The following is a 14,277-nucleotide window of genomic DNA, read 5'->3' on the forward strand; positions in this document are numbered from 1 at the left end:
GATAATAGGCTGCTGATTGGTTCATGTTAATGAGCTAGCTAGGTAACGGGCTGTTGATTGATTAATGTTTTGGGTTTGCTAGGTAAGAGATGTCTGATTGTTTAAGAGTAGCGAGCCTCTTAGGTAAATGGCTGCTGATTGGTTGTTTTTTAACCAACTGGTGGTTAAAATCTCCAAATGTAGTTGCCTTGCAAGCTACATGCATCAGGAAAGCTGATTCATTAATGTCACAAGTGCGCATTTTAAGAACGTTCTACGCATAATGAATGAGTTGTCTTTATTGCTCCTTCCTGTTGAAAATATGCCTTCTTTTTCGTTCTGAAAACGAGCCGTGCACTTTCCTCAACTCATTGGCACGTCATTGCCTTTCCATTCGACCAGCTGCCGATGCAAACGCATTCATCAGTAACACGTGCATTGGAAACGCATATGTCCAAACCCTGCTTAAGGGTACCTTCTTTTTGATCAATCAGACTTCTAGATGACAACTGCATCTCCTGCGCAAGAAATGTAATTAAACGAGGAAATCAATAGACGCATCTAAGAGTAGCCAACCAATGAAATTCTTCGTTTAAATTAGCATTTTACATCTGTGACGACGCGGCCATTAACTTGCAAGTGGTCAACAGTCTGTCCACCACCCAGGAAGCATCGGGCAGAATGTATGTGATGGAGGGAACGCGCTCACCGAAGGAATTCTGAAAGCTCACCTGTAACCACCGCTTTATCGCCGACCACAATAAAACGGAATAAATGCTCAATCTGGAGCGATGATTTAGATCCTCCAGAAAAGCCTTAGCAACGCCGTACATTGAGTATTTCAACGCGAGGCGCGCGGATGCCAGTGAGGCAGGTTTCCGCGAGCAGACACCTGTGTGTGTTTTTCCTGCGGAGGATTGCTGTTCTGTCAGGCTGTTTTATCAGCCTTGTCAGAGAGGGTTTTTTCTTAACCAAAAAGCAGCTGCAGTCTACTACTCTACAAGGGAAGCCACGGAGCAGCGGCGGAGGAGCAGTCTCAGACACGTTATTCATCTGCTGATAGCCGGAAAGTGTGGACGATTTACCTTAATGAAAAGCGTGTGCCCAGCAGAGATAGTGCCAAAAGCTAAGTGCTGAAAACGTAGGGGTTCTTGGCCTTGGAGGAACCTTGGAAGACTGACAGCGGCCGTGCGGAATGTTACATTAACGGGAATGAATAAACAATTACGTGACTGGTCGGGAGCGCACAGATGCTCAACCTCCATACAGCGCTGGCCGCGGTTCTGAAGCTCCAGTATGTTTATCATTGGGATCGTATCTTCAGACCATATTAACACGTGTGGCAGTGAAGATAACGTATAGAGATCTTATAGATCCAACGTGAAGATGCCTAAAATGCTTGATCTGAAGTATCGCTTAAAATCTTAAAAGAGAACAGGGTATCATATTCAGTTTAATTGGAAACACTCACAGTGGGATAGTGGAAAGGCTATAATGACTCTGGATAATATAGAGACCATATGGACTGAAATATGACCAGGATATAGTTTTAAAGGGGTTGAATAACGAACGGAAAGGAAGCCACATTTCTAAGGACAAAGATTCTTCTGCCATGATGCTGGCGGCGCGTGTTGATACACATTCGTGAATACGGTTCCCTTTTTAGAATACAGGAATTTCATTTATGAGTAGTTTTCATAGGACAAAAATGAAGCAAAATATGTAACCTATGCTTCAAAGTGCTGATAGCAGCAGCTTTTAAATCTCTGGCAACGTTACGTCCAACGCGAGCGCTATTTTAAAAACTGCCATAATGTGGTGAACAACGAAGTTCATTACAAGTGGACCCTTGAAGTACACTGGACTGTTGATATTTTATTTTAATCGCCGAAGAAAATCATTTCAAGAAGATGACTCGCTCCATCATTTTTGTGAACTCCGTCGTACTGTTGCTCTTTGGAAGTGACCTTTTTTTGGTGCGAGCCAGTAAGTAGATATTTTTGTTATTAGTCATTTTTTTTTTGTTAATATTATTTGTTGTTCATTTTTAAAAAATTCTGCTCGTCTTTTTTTTGTGTTCCCGTCACCACTGAGCCAAATGTTAGAGGCAACAAATGCATGTATCAGACTATAGGATGTGTCCAAATTCTGTTTAAATCTCTTTATTTGGTCTCCTGATTTGCAATGCATACTTAGAATATGGTTTGTATTAACACGTGAGTCAAGTATGTTGCAGATTTAACTTATTTTATTCTGATATGTTGCACCTTAGAAGTTATAAAACACCTCTATCTCATTGCCCTGTTTAGACGTCCACACTGGTCGTTACTATTCATGTAATGAGCAGTGCATTGTTTTGTAGGGCAATATAGTAGGATGACATAAGAATAACATAATGATGAGACACAGATATAGAATTGTGCCAAAGAGATAGTCCTCTCCTGAGCAATAGTAATTCCGACTTGATTTCTTTAAGTTTGACCGAGCAGTTCAGCTCAGATTGAATCCAGTATTTATGGAATTACATTTTCCTTTGTTGGTTTTAGACCTTTACTCCAAGGGGATGAATGTCAGCAGATGTCAGATATGTGCAGATGCTACAGTGCAAGAAATAACCTGCAAAATGAGCAGAGCTGTTATTTCCTGCCCTGAGCCTTAGATGTAGTGGGAAGCACCGCAGGCCACCTCTGATTTACTGTAGATCCTCACAGTGACACAAGTACTGCAGCAGCACTGAACCCCACAGGTTATTCATTTACAACTGAAAGAATTTCATTCTGTATTGCTGCCAGTTTTGTTCATTTTCAACAAGTGTGTGTCCTGGGCAGAGAGTCCATCATTGGTCACTTTCACAATGTCAAGGTCACTGAAAAATATCCCCTGGCCGTCAGTCCTCAGGCATGTGTTTTATACGGCATGATGAAACCGAACTGCACACACCTCTCCTGGGAGAGCCTTAGACCTGGAATGCTGAACACTGTGAACACTGCTGCTGAACACGTCAGACAGCGGAAGGGCAACAGCCTCTCACAGCAAGTATCACTAAGCACCCAGCGTAACCTAGCGATGAGCATCACTGAGCACCCAGTGTAACCTAGCGATGAGCATCACTGAGCACCCAGTGTAACCTAGCAATGAGCATCACTGAACACCCAGCGTAACCAAGCGATGAGTATCACTAAGCACCCAGTGTAACCTAGCAATGAGCATCACTGAGCACACAGCATAACCAAGAGATGAGCATCACTGAGTACCCAGCGTAACCAAGCGATGAGCATCACTGAGCACCCAGCGTAACCAAGCGATGAGCATCACTGAGCACCCAGCGTAACCAAGCGATGAGCATCACTGAGCACACTGCGTAACCAAGCGATGAGCATCACTGAGCACACAGCGTAACCTAGCGATGAGCATCACTGAACACCCAGCGTAACCTAGCGATGAGCATCACTGAGTATGCAGCGTAACCAAGCGATGAGCATTACTGAGCACCCAGTGTAACCAAGCGATGAGCATCACTGAGCACACAGCGTAACCAAGCGATGAGCATCACTGAGCACACAGCGTAACCTAGTGATGAGCATCACTGAGCACCCAGCGTAACCTAGCGATGAGCATCACTGAGCACCCAGCGTAACCTAGCGATGAGCATCACTGAGTACCCAGCGTAACCAAGCGATGAGCATCACTGAGCACCCAGTGTAACCAAGCGATGAGCATCACTGAGCACACAGCGTAACCAAGCGATGAGCATCACTGAGCACCCAGCGTAACCTAGCGATGAGCATCACTGAGCAGCAAGTATTCTTACGGCGGTTATTCATGTCCTCATCATCCTTGCTTTTTGTTGTTGTCCAAACTTGGCAGTAAAGTCTGAAGCTGGTTGCAGAATAAGGGCTTTGACTGGAGTGATGCGTTTACTGCTCATGCAGGGCCAGACTTCACTGCTAAATCAATAGCTTTCATTGGCTGATCTACATCACCGTCATGGATTTCTACTCCATTAGTCTGAAAAGTCCGGTGGGATTTTGCTAGGCAGCTTCAATGTAATAGTGAATGCAATCTGTGCCATCCAGGGTGCTGTTCTACACACAATCTTCTTTCTGACTGAGATGCTGTAGATGTTCTGTTCTGAAAGCCTGGATGTGTGAGAGTATCTTTGATCTTACTATGAAAAGATGCAGCTCAGCAGTCAAAATACCTGCCTCAGCAGTATATTCTGTTGTACAAAAACAGTTTGTAAGAAGGCCTAGACTGCTTATACATGAAATAGAAGCCTACTAAAATACACTAGAAATTGTGTCCTGTTGGTTTTTTTTGGGGGGGGGGGGTTGGAGATGGACACACAGTTAACAATTTGCTGATGAGACTGCCTCTGTTTACTTTCTCAGAATATAACAGTGCTACTCAGACTCTTCAGTAACACAGTGCTACTCACACTCTACAGTAACACAGTGCTACTCAAACTCTTCAGTAACACAGTGCTACTCACACTCTACAGTAACACAGTGCTACTCACACTCTACAGTAACACAGTGCTACTCACACTCTTCAGTAACACAGTGCTACTCAGACTCTTCAGTAACACAGTGCTACTCACACTCTACAGTAACACAGTGCTACTCACACTCTACAGTAACACAGTGCTACTCACACTCTACAGTAACACAGTGCTACTCACACCCTAACAGCACTGATGTCCTCTGCAGCAGGCATGGCCCCCCATTGTTGGAAATAGAGATGCACTGCAATCTGAGTACCCAGCTGGGGGAAAGGGCTTATTGGGCATACCCAGCTGGGGGAAAGGGCTTATTGGGCGTACCCAGCTGGGGGAAAGGGCTTATGGGGCATACCCAGCTGGGGGAAAGGGCTTATGGGGCATACCCAGCTGGGGGAAAGGGCTTATGGGTCATACCCAGCTGGGGGAAAGGGCTTATTGGGCGTACCCAGCTGGGGGAAAGGGCTTATGGGTCATACCCAGCTGGGGGAAAGGGCTTATGGGGCGTACCCAGCTGGGGGAAAGGGCTTATGGGGCATACCCAGCTGGGGGAAAGGGCTTATGGGGCATACCCAGCTGGGGGAAAGGGCTTATTGGGCATACCCAGCTGGGGGAAAGGGCTTATTGGGCATACCCAGCTGGGGGAAAGGGCTTATGGGTCATACCCAGCTGGGGGAAAGGGCTTATGGGGCGTACCCAGCTGGGGGAAAGGGCTTATGGGTCATACCCAGCTGGGGGAAAGGGCTTATTGGGCATACCCAGCTGGGGGAAAGGGCTTATGGGTCATACCCAGCTGGGGGAAAGGGCTTATGGGTCATACCCAGCTGGGGGAAAGGGCTTATTGGGCATACCCAGCTGGGGGAAAGGGCTTATGGGGCATACCCAGCTGGGGGAAAGGGCTTATGGGGCATACCCAGCTGGGGGAAAGGGCTTATTGGGCATACCCAGCTGGGGGAAAGGGCTTATTGGGCATACCCAGCTGGGGGAAAGGGCTTATGGGTCATACCCAGCTGGGGGAAAGGGCTTATGGGGCATACCCAGCTGGGGGAAAGGGCTTATGGGTCATACCCAGCTGGGGGAAAGGGCTTACGGGCCGTACCCAGACTGCAGCTGGTCCGAGTGTAAAGGCTGTTGCAGAGATGTCTGCAGAGTGATCGCGTGGCCATATCTTCCCCCAGTAGCAGCAGTGTGAAGAATACTAACACAACACAAGCTCATTCCCTGTATCCCATGGCAACCATGTGCATGGCAGGAGCATAATGGCCTGAATAACCTTGACGATGTCATTTCCTTTCAGAAGCGGAACAGATCGTGGGTGTGGCTGGAAGTGGGAGGGTGCTGTGGTGCTGCAGTGAGCTGATCTCTGCCCATGCTTGCATGTCATGTGCGTGCACTTAAAAGCATCTGCAATCAAGATGCATCAGACATTTTATGCTGTCTGAAGGGGCCTTGTCTTTGGAAGGAGCAGCATCAACCAGTTCTGAAGCTCAGAGTTTCACTGTCACATGCAAAGGTCATGAAATGCCTTTTCCTTTTATTGTGTGCAGTTCTCTGGGAGTTTTGCACTCTTTCTGACATAAGGCTCATTGTGGGCAGCAGTGTAGAGGGCAGTGCTTGGGGAGCTGGGTTAGGGTTAGGAACCCTGTAGAGGAGCGCTTGGGGAGCTGGGTTAGGGTGTAGAACCCTGTAGAGGAACGCTTGGGGAGCTGGGTTAGGGTTAGGAACCCTGTAGAGGAGCGCTTGGGGAGCTGGGCTGGCATCTCCAAGGATGTTGCTTTGATTCCCAGAGGTTCTCTGCCATTATCCTGTTCAGTAAGGTATTAAGCCTGAATTACTTCCGTAAAAATGTCCAGCTGTGTAAATGGAAGGTATATACTGTAAAGAGTTTAAGCAGCCTAAGTTGCTGAGGATGAGGTCATCTGCTGAATGTAGCAAACTACTCTGATGAGCCGTCTAGACTGAGCTTTTTCAGATTTGTGGCTAAAGGATTTTTCAGCATTCATTCCATTGGGGAAGGCCTTTCACACTGCAGGCTTCAGCTAAGCTTGCAGACAGCAGGGAAGGCCTTTCACACTGCAGGCTCCAGCTAAGCTTGCACAGAAGGGGGAAGGCCTTTCACACTGCAGGCTCCAGCTAAGCTTGCACAGAAGGGGGAAGGCCTTTCACACTGCAGGCTCCAGCTAAGCTTGCACAGAAGGGGGAAGGCCTTTCACACTGCAGGCTCCAGCTAAGCTTGCACAGAAGGGGGAAGGCCTTTCACACTGCAGGCTCCAGCTAAGCTTGCACAGAAGGGGGAAGGCCTTTCACACTGCAGGCTTCAGCTAAGCTTGCACAGAAGGGGGAAGACCTTTCACACTGCAGGCTCCAGCTAAGCTTGCACAGAGTGGGGAAGGCCTTTCACACTGCAGGCTCCAGCTAAGCTTGCAGACAGCAGGGAAGGCCTTTCACACTGCAGGCTCCAGCTAAGCTTGCACAGAGGGGGGAAGACCTTTCACACTGCAGGCTTCAGCTAAGCTTGCACAGAGTCGGGAAGGCTTTTCACACTGCAGGCTCCAGCTAAGCTTGCAGACAGCAGGGAAGGCCTTTCACACGCAGCCTTAGCCACAGTCAGCACTGGCACGATCCAGATTCAGCCAGAGGCCATGGGGTGCCGTAACTTCACGGTGAAATGCTGAGAATTTATATGGTGCTTCATATCTTCATGGCGACAGACCGTGTGGAAGTGCCTGCTGTGCATTTGTAGAAATGTTGAAATACTAACAGCACATATCCAGCAGATATGAAAGTGAAGGTGATGTCATCTAGATTTATTACTGAGGAACAGCACAATCAGCAAATTCTCTGCTTCTGTCGGGACTCTGATTTCATGCATCGTGCTTCTATTGCAGCCAGGGTTAGTGCAATCCAAACAGCTTCCTGTGCTTTCAGTTTCCTGTGCTGACAGTTTCCTGTGCTGTCAATTTCCTGTGTGGACTGTTGCAATTTTATATAGTCAGGCCTGACAGGCCTGTAACCGTCACTCAGAGGCAGTTACTCAGTCATGGCTTCAATCTCATGCAGAAGGAGGAAATTATATTGATAGCTGGACTTGACCCCAGGCTAACCGGGCACAATCAAGTCCCCATCAGCTGTTTGTCCAGTGCAGTCTTCACTGGTCTGTTTATCTAGTGCGGTCTTCACTGGTCTGTTTATCCAGTGCGGTCTTCACTGGTCTGTTTATCTAGTGCGGTCTTCACTGGTCTGTTTATCCAGTGCGGTCTTCACTGGTCTGTTTATCTAGTGCGGTCTTCACATAGAAGCTGTCTAAATTTAATCCACCCTTTTTGCACCTCTACCCCAGATCGCCCCCCTGCGCCTGTCAACGTCTCCGTCACACACCTGCGGGCCGACTCAGCCACTGTGTCCTGGGACGTCCCAGAGGGAGATGTGATCATTGGCTTCTCCATCTCTCAGCAGGTACCTCCCGCTTTCCCACATTTCAATTGCCCTGAACCTCTCCCACAGACTGAGCCCTGCCACGGTTACATTGATTGATTGACCTCTCACAGAGACAGTAATAACTGGCTCTTTGATTGATTGATTGATTGGCCAGAGACAGGACGGCCACATGCAGAGACTGATCCGGGAGGTGAACACCACGAGCCGGGCCTGTGTGCTGTGGGACCTGGAGGAGGAGACGGATTACATCATCCAGGTGCAGTCCATCGGTCTGTACGGGGAGAGCCAGGCCAGCAGGAAGGTGCACTTCCGCACCCTGAAGAAATCCGACCGCTTCCAGTCCAACAGCTCCAACCAAGGTAGCCTCCGGCTGCTTAGCATCAATCATGTGTTTGTGAAGGAAAAACTTCAGAAACATTTTCTTCTTAAATACTGTTATACATTATCAGTTAAAATTTTAATTAACAAAGACATGTTTTTGAATGAAATAAGCACTAGTACTGATTTATATATGAGAGTTAAGGCCATTTGTTGATTGTTTAGGTCAGGTGTTAATTGATTGGAGACCGTTGATCCTCTCATTATTCTTCCCTATTAATCCACACATTTAAGCAAATTAGACTTTTATCAGTATTTTACATTGCAACATATTAGACTCACAAACCACCAAAAGTACATTACTGTAGCACTTGTGTGTGGCCTAGAGGGTGTAAGATGGCTCTCCTGTAATGACACTCTGGGCACCACAATGATATATCATCGTGATTATTCTGTAGGAAACCCTGTAAAGTGTCAAACTCTTTGTGCTGTATAGGTATGGGGCATGCCCCACCATGCCGCAACTTGGTGGATGGCTTACCTGCCATCCCAATTCAGAATATTCAGTGGCTTTCAAATTCTTCCATCTTAGCACAAGACACTTCTGTTCAAATAAAACAACTCCCCTTATCTACTGTGCAATAAATCAATAAAACTGTTGAAAGGATGATGTGAACACACCTCTTTCAGATCTGACAGCCAGAAAACCAGACCGCACAGCCAGTTAGATCTTGGCTGTTTGTTCATCTCAGGTGTAGTTTGTGTGTGCTAAACAGGATGTAGTTTTCTCAGGTGTAGTTTGTGTGTATTGAACAGGGTGTAGTTTTATCAGGTGTAGTTTGTGTGTGCTGAACAGGGTGTAGTTTTATCAGGTGTAGTTTGTGTGTGCTGAACAGGATGTAGTTTTCTCAGGTGTAGTTTGTGTGTGCTGAACAGGGTGTAGTTTTATCAGGTGTAGTTTGTGTGTGCTGAACAGGATGTAGTTTTCTCAGGTGTAGTTTGTGTGTGCTGAACAGGGTGTAGTTTTATCAGGTTAGTTTGTGTGTGCTGAACAGGGTGTAGTTTTCTCAGGTGTAGTTTGTGTGTGCTGAACAGGGTGTAGTTTTATCGTGTGTAGTTTGTGTGTGCTGAACAGGGTGTAGTTTACGTGGTAGTTGTGTTTGCTGAACAGGGTGCATGCTCCTGCGCTGGGTAAAGTGTGGATGCTCTTGGCTGGGTAAAGGGTGGATGCTCTTGGCTGGGTAAAGGGTGGATGCTCTTGGCTGGGTAAAGGGTGGATGCTCTTGGCTGGGTAAAGTGTGGATGCTCTTGGCTGGGTAAAGGGTGGATGCTCTTGGCTGGGTAAAGGGTGGATGCTCTTGGCTGGGTAAAGGGTGGATGCTCTTGGCTGGGTAAAGGGTGGATGCTCTAGGCTGGGTAAAGGGTGGATGCTCTTGGCTGGGTAAAGGGTGGATGCTCTTGGCTGGGTAAAGGGTGGATGCTCTTGGCTGGGTAAAGGGTGGATGCTCTTGGCTGGGTAAAGGGTGGATGCTCTAGGCTGGGTAAAGGGTGGATGCTCTAGGCTGGTTGGAATTCCCAGTGGGAGTCTGAACCTCTTTATGGCTCTCTCAGCACCAAGCAGCTGAGCTGCCTCTCTATTTAATGCGACGCATAGAGCATTTCTCTTACACGGGTCTAAAGTGGAGAGCAGCCGTGTCCTGAAAGGCCTTTTTAATCTGGCCCCGCGCAGCACTAAGCCTTTCAAAGACGTCCTCTGTGGAGGCCAAGTTCTCGGCAGGCCCAGCAGTGCTCTAATGGGCTGTGGCTGTAATATTTATAATCAATAAAGAGGACGGACCTGCCTTTTCATCTGATACAGCAGGAGTGACAGAACCTTCATGCAAAATGAATCCCCATCTCTGCCTGTAGCCCAGGTATGGTCCCATCTGAAACCATGAATCCCCTTCATAAACACCAGCTCATAAACTTGCATATGTATCAAAAACACTTGTGGCCCATGTAAATTTAATCTGTTTTAAAATAGCCTTGTGAAATCCAGCTCTGATCTGCTCCAGCAGTCAGGAGATATAACCGCACGCAAAGAGAGCAGTCATACTCTGGGGCTGCCTTCCCAGAGAAAGAGCATCAGCAGAAACAGTGTGCTATTCAATATTCAACACTAATTTCTTGTGGTCCAATGAATCTTACGTCAAATGCACAAGGAAAATATGTTACTGTGTAGAGGATACAGAAGCCCGACAGTGCAGTCTGACACACACACACACACACACATTTAAATGTCAAATTAAGCACTTGAAACGTATTAGTCATCACAAATATGCAAATGAAAAATATTTTTACAAGTAACTCACTCTGAAAGGTGTAGCTGCAGCCATGCCTAGGATTGTGTTGTATGTATAGTTATGAGAATTATGCTGAATTATGGCCTCAACAGTGTACCTGTCTCTAAAACAATCTGCTGACAGCAGGGTTGGAGCATGTGCTGTGTTGTGTGTATGTAACACAAGGAGAGAATGCAGAGTGTGTGCTGTGTTCTGTGTGTGTAACACAAGGAGAGAATGCAGAGTGTGTGCTGTGTTGTGTGTGTGTAACACAAGGAGAGAATGCAGAGTGTGTGCTGTGTTCTGTGTGTGTAACACAAGGAGAGAATGCAGAGTGTGTGCTGTGTTGTGTGTGTGTAACACAAGGAGAGACTGCAGAGTGTGTGCTGTGTTGTGTGTGTGTAACACAAGGAGAGACTGCAGAGTGTGTGCTGTGTTCTGTGTGTGTAACACAAGGAGAGAATGTCTCTGTCTCTGCAGATGACCCGACGGTGCAGGGCTTGGATAAGTCCCGACAGCTGCAGACGGGAGAGATGATCATCATCGTGGTGGTACTCGTCATGTGGGCAGGTAGGTGAGCACGCCGCCCAGTGGCCAATCACTGACATTACACTGCAGCTGGGCTCCCTAAACCTACTCCCTAGCCCTAGTCCTTACCCTAACTGAGAGTCAGCACATTTAAATAAACACATGCAAATTTATAAACACATGCATACTTAAATTTTCATCATTTTAAAGTCCTTGCATTGGTTGCCTGTTAGTTTTAGAATAGATTTTAAGATCCTTTTATTGGTTTTTAAATCACTAAATGGCAATGCACCTGCCTATTTATCCTAAATGCTTTTTAGGTATGTGCCCGGCAGAACCCTTAGATCCTCTGACACTGGTCTCTTAACTGTTCCAAAGGCTAGAACAAAAAGGCATGGAGAAGCAGCTTTTAGCTATTATGGTCCTAGCCTTTGGAACAGCCTGCCGGAGGATCTACGGGTTTCTGAATCTGTGGACATTTTTAAAAGAAATCTCAAGACACCTTTTTGACATTGCTTTTACCTAGGTTTTTGCATTGCTTTTGTTTATTTATTTATTATTATTTGTTTGTTCCTTTCCTCTCTTTTTAATTATAATTAAAATAATTATTTTTAATCATTTTAATTATTCTTTGCAATTATTTTCTGTGAAGCGCATTGAGTTGCACTTACTGTATGAAATGTGCTATACAAATAAAGTTTGATTGATTGATTGATAAAAAGAATGTGTATTTACCCAGCTGTTCCCATTGCATGTGCCTGTTGAGCAGGGGGGTGGGCCCAGGGGCGGGGTTTGATGACTGACAGGTCATGGTGTCTCTCCGGCAGCTGTCATCGCCTTGTTTTGCCGGCAGTATGACATCATAAAGGACAATGACTCCAGCAACAGTAAGGAGAAGGCCAAGCCATCGTCAGAGCGCAGTACCCCAGTACACCACAGTGGGGGGCTGCTGAGGAGCAAGGTGAGCCTGTACCTGACCCCTAGCAGCTCATCCGCATCAAATTTAAAACATTGGTCCTAGCATACCAGGCAGTCAAGGGATCAGCCCCAGCATACCTCCACAAGATATTTAAACCCTACATGCCAGCCAGATCCCTCTGTTCTGCTACCTCAGGATGCCTAGCACCTCCCCCTCTTCACACCTGCACTTCCAGAACACGTCTCCTGTCTGGAGACTGGACACTGACCCATTTCAAACGACGACTGAAGACTCACCTCTTCAGGCTGCACCTCTCCCCATCCCTCCCTACCCCCCTGTAAATGACTGTAAGCTTAGGGTTGTAACTAGGCAGCTGTTTCGTAGGTGACTTAGGTGCATTAACTGTCTTAACTACTGCTTGTATTTTTTCCATAGACTGCGTTGTTGCCATTCTCGTTGTTAGTGTTAATCAGTTTAACCTTCAGGGTCCAAGTTGAACTATGCGGTTGTTCCCTGCATTTGGACCGGTACTTCTCTCTAAGGGTTTCATCATACTTGTTCCTGGTTATGGTTATACACTTTGTTGTACGTCGCTCTGGATAAGAGCGTCTGCCAAATGCCTGTAATGTAAATGTAATGTCATCCAGTGTGCCTCCACTCCTCCAATATTAACCCTGTACATAAAGGAAGCAGGTCACAGATAAGTACTTGGGAACACCACAGTGCCCCTGGTGGTCCACATCTCATACTGCAGTCTACTGCTGCTCTGCAGTAATGTTCTCTCTGTCCGTCCTGTTTCGTAAGGGTTTTCTGCATGAAAACTTAATAACCGAAGCAGAACATTTTCAACAAATCCTCTCTATTCAGTAAAGGCGCATATGCACTATCACACTATGAACTCTATTTAGTATCTGCACATAATGCACTGTCACACTACATCATGGCTTGAGTGTTGCTGGCTGTTTGTATGCACAAACGGTACAGATGTGTGATCCTTTTCCCAAACAGATTAACTTTGAGTACATTTATCTTTGAAAAATCAAAACAACAGTAATCCACAGTAAACAAAAGTAATCCATCCCTACACCTGAGAGAAGAAACAAGCAGTACCCCAAAACATGCTTTTATGGATTTCTGCCACCTTCCCATAAATAATCCCATACAGGCTGTCAGGGTTCTGATCAGCTGGAACCTCTGTTCTACCCCAAGAAGCAACCAAATCAGGGATCATGTGGTAAAACAGGAAATCCTGGGACTTGACCAATCAGACAACTCTCATGTGCTCCAGACCACACTGATTATGCTCTGATTGGTTGTCTCTACCTGTGAGGTTGGCTTGGTTCCCAGTATTTACTATGAGAGAACAGCACATGAAGGCCTAGAAAAAAATCATTGTCAGGATCTTTATTTGAATAATGATGTTATTCATCTCTTTCTAGTTCCAGTCTGTGCCCTCAATCAACATCATCGATGTCTGAGTCGGAACCCCACTTTCCCTCAGTCGGAACCCCACTTTCCTTCAGTCGGAACCCCACTTTCCCACAGTCGGAAACCCACTTTTCCTCAGTCGGAACCCCACTTTTCAATAATCGGAACTTCAGCCGGAACTTCACTTCTGTTCTCACCCACATTTCTCAGCACTGTAAGCATTTTTAAAATTCTGTGCATGCATCTTTTTATCCAGGAGCTGTAAAATGGTCTACTCCTCTGCCATGGCGAATCGAGGCCGACTGAAATGATTGTCAATGATTCATGCAACTGCGTTCTAAAGCAATGTAAAGCTCAACACATTAGTTAAAGAGTTGCATGTTGGTCATTAATCTGTGCAGCAATTGGTGTAGTTTGTAATAAAACACCATTCTTATGTACTAAACGAATGCAAGAATGATAATAGAAGTAATAAACTAATATTATAGATGTAAAATGTATGCCGACCTACAATAATTGCATAATAGATTGCTGACTAATTACTTACCTGATAGTCTTTTCTTACACAGACGTACAGCAGTGTCTTTTAATTAGTTTTGTTGTGTTCAGACTGGCCAGTTATAAATGTACTACACAGAGTTAAAAGTGCAATATGCCCCATGTATGAATAAAGTGCCTCTATGCACCATACGTGCAGTCTGGCTGCCTTATTCGTGTTTTCAGTCAAATCAAATCATCTACACAGAGGGACTGAACTTCAGACATGGACTTCAGGAAGAATGCTGATACTGTGCATCAGTTCAATACAAGAATAAAGCCACAGAAAAATCACATTTGTACAGAGTAAA

The 14,277-nt window shown here is 46.1% G+C and overlaps 1 protein-coding gene across 2 annotated transcripts; it reads left to right on the forward strand.

The window, feature by feature from the left end:
* The first annotated feature begins 195 nt into the window (after positions 1-195).
* fndc4a (fibronectin type III domain containing 4a) lies at positions 196-14,117 on the forward strand. 2 transcript variants are annotated; one of them, XM_064340895.1, is made up of 7 exons: positions 196-1,965; positions 5,775-5,990; positions 7,818-7,933; positions 8,070-8,274; positions 11,035-11,124; positions 11,910-12,043; positions 13,441-14,117. In XM_064340895.1, exons 2-7 carry the CDS (start codon positions 5,909-5,911, stop codon positions 13,477-13,479), a joined length of 666 nt encoding a protein of 221 aa, XP_064196965.1. In that variant the 5' UTR covers positions 196-1,965; positions 5,775-5,908; the 3' UTR covers positions 13,480-14,117. The 2 variants fall into 2 exon arrangements, with proteins under 2 accessions (XP_064196965.1, XP_064196968.1); XM_064340898.1 differs by lacking the exon at positions 5,775-5,990 and having other exon boundaries at positions 198-1,965.
* Positions 14,118-14,277: the final 160 nt, after the last annotated feature.

Source organism: Anguilla rostrata, chromosome 6, assembly GCF_018555375.3.
Source record: "Anguilla rostrata isolate EN2019 chromosome 6, ASM1855537v3, whole genome shotgun sequence".
NCBI classification, from domain to species: domain Eukaryota; kingdom Metazoa; phylum Chordata; class Actinopteri; order Anguilliformes; family Anguillidae; genus Anguilla; species Anguilla rostrata.

Excerpts from the sequence above, each read along its gene's own strand:
- fndc4a (XM_064340895.1), top strand. The coding sequence starts at position 5,909 with ATGCTGTCTGAAGGGGCCTTGTCTTTGGAAGGAGCAGCATCAACCAGT. Across the intron at positions 7,934-8,069 it reads GCTTCTCCATCTCTCAGCAG|AGACAGGACGGCCACATGCA; the intron begins GTACCTCCCGCT and ends TTGATTGGCCAG. Across the intron at positions 8,275-11,034 it reads GTCCAACAGCTCCAACCAAG|ATGACCCGACGGTGCAGGGC; the intron begins GTAGCCTCCGGC and ends CTGTCTCTGCAG.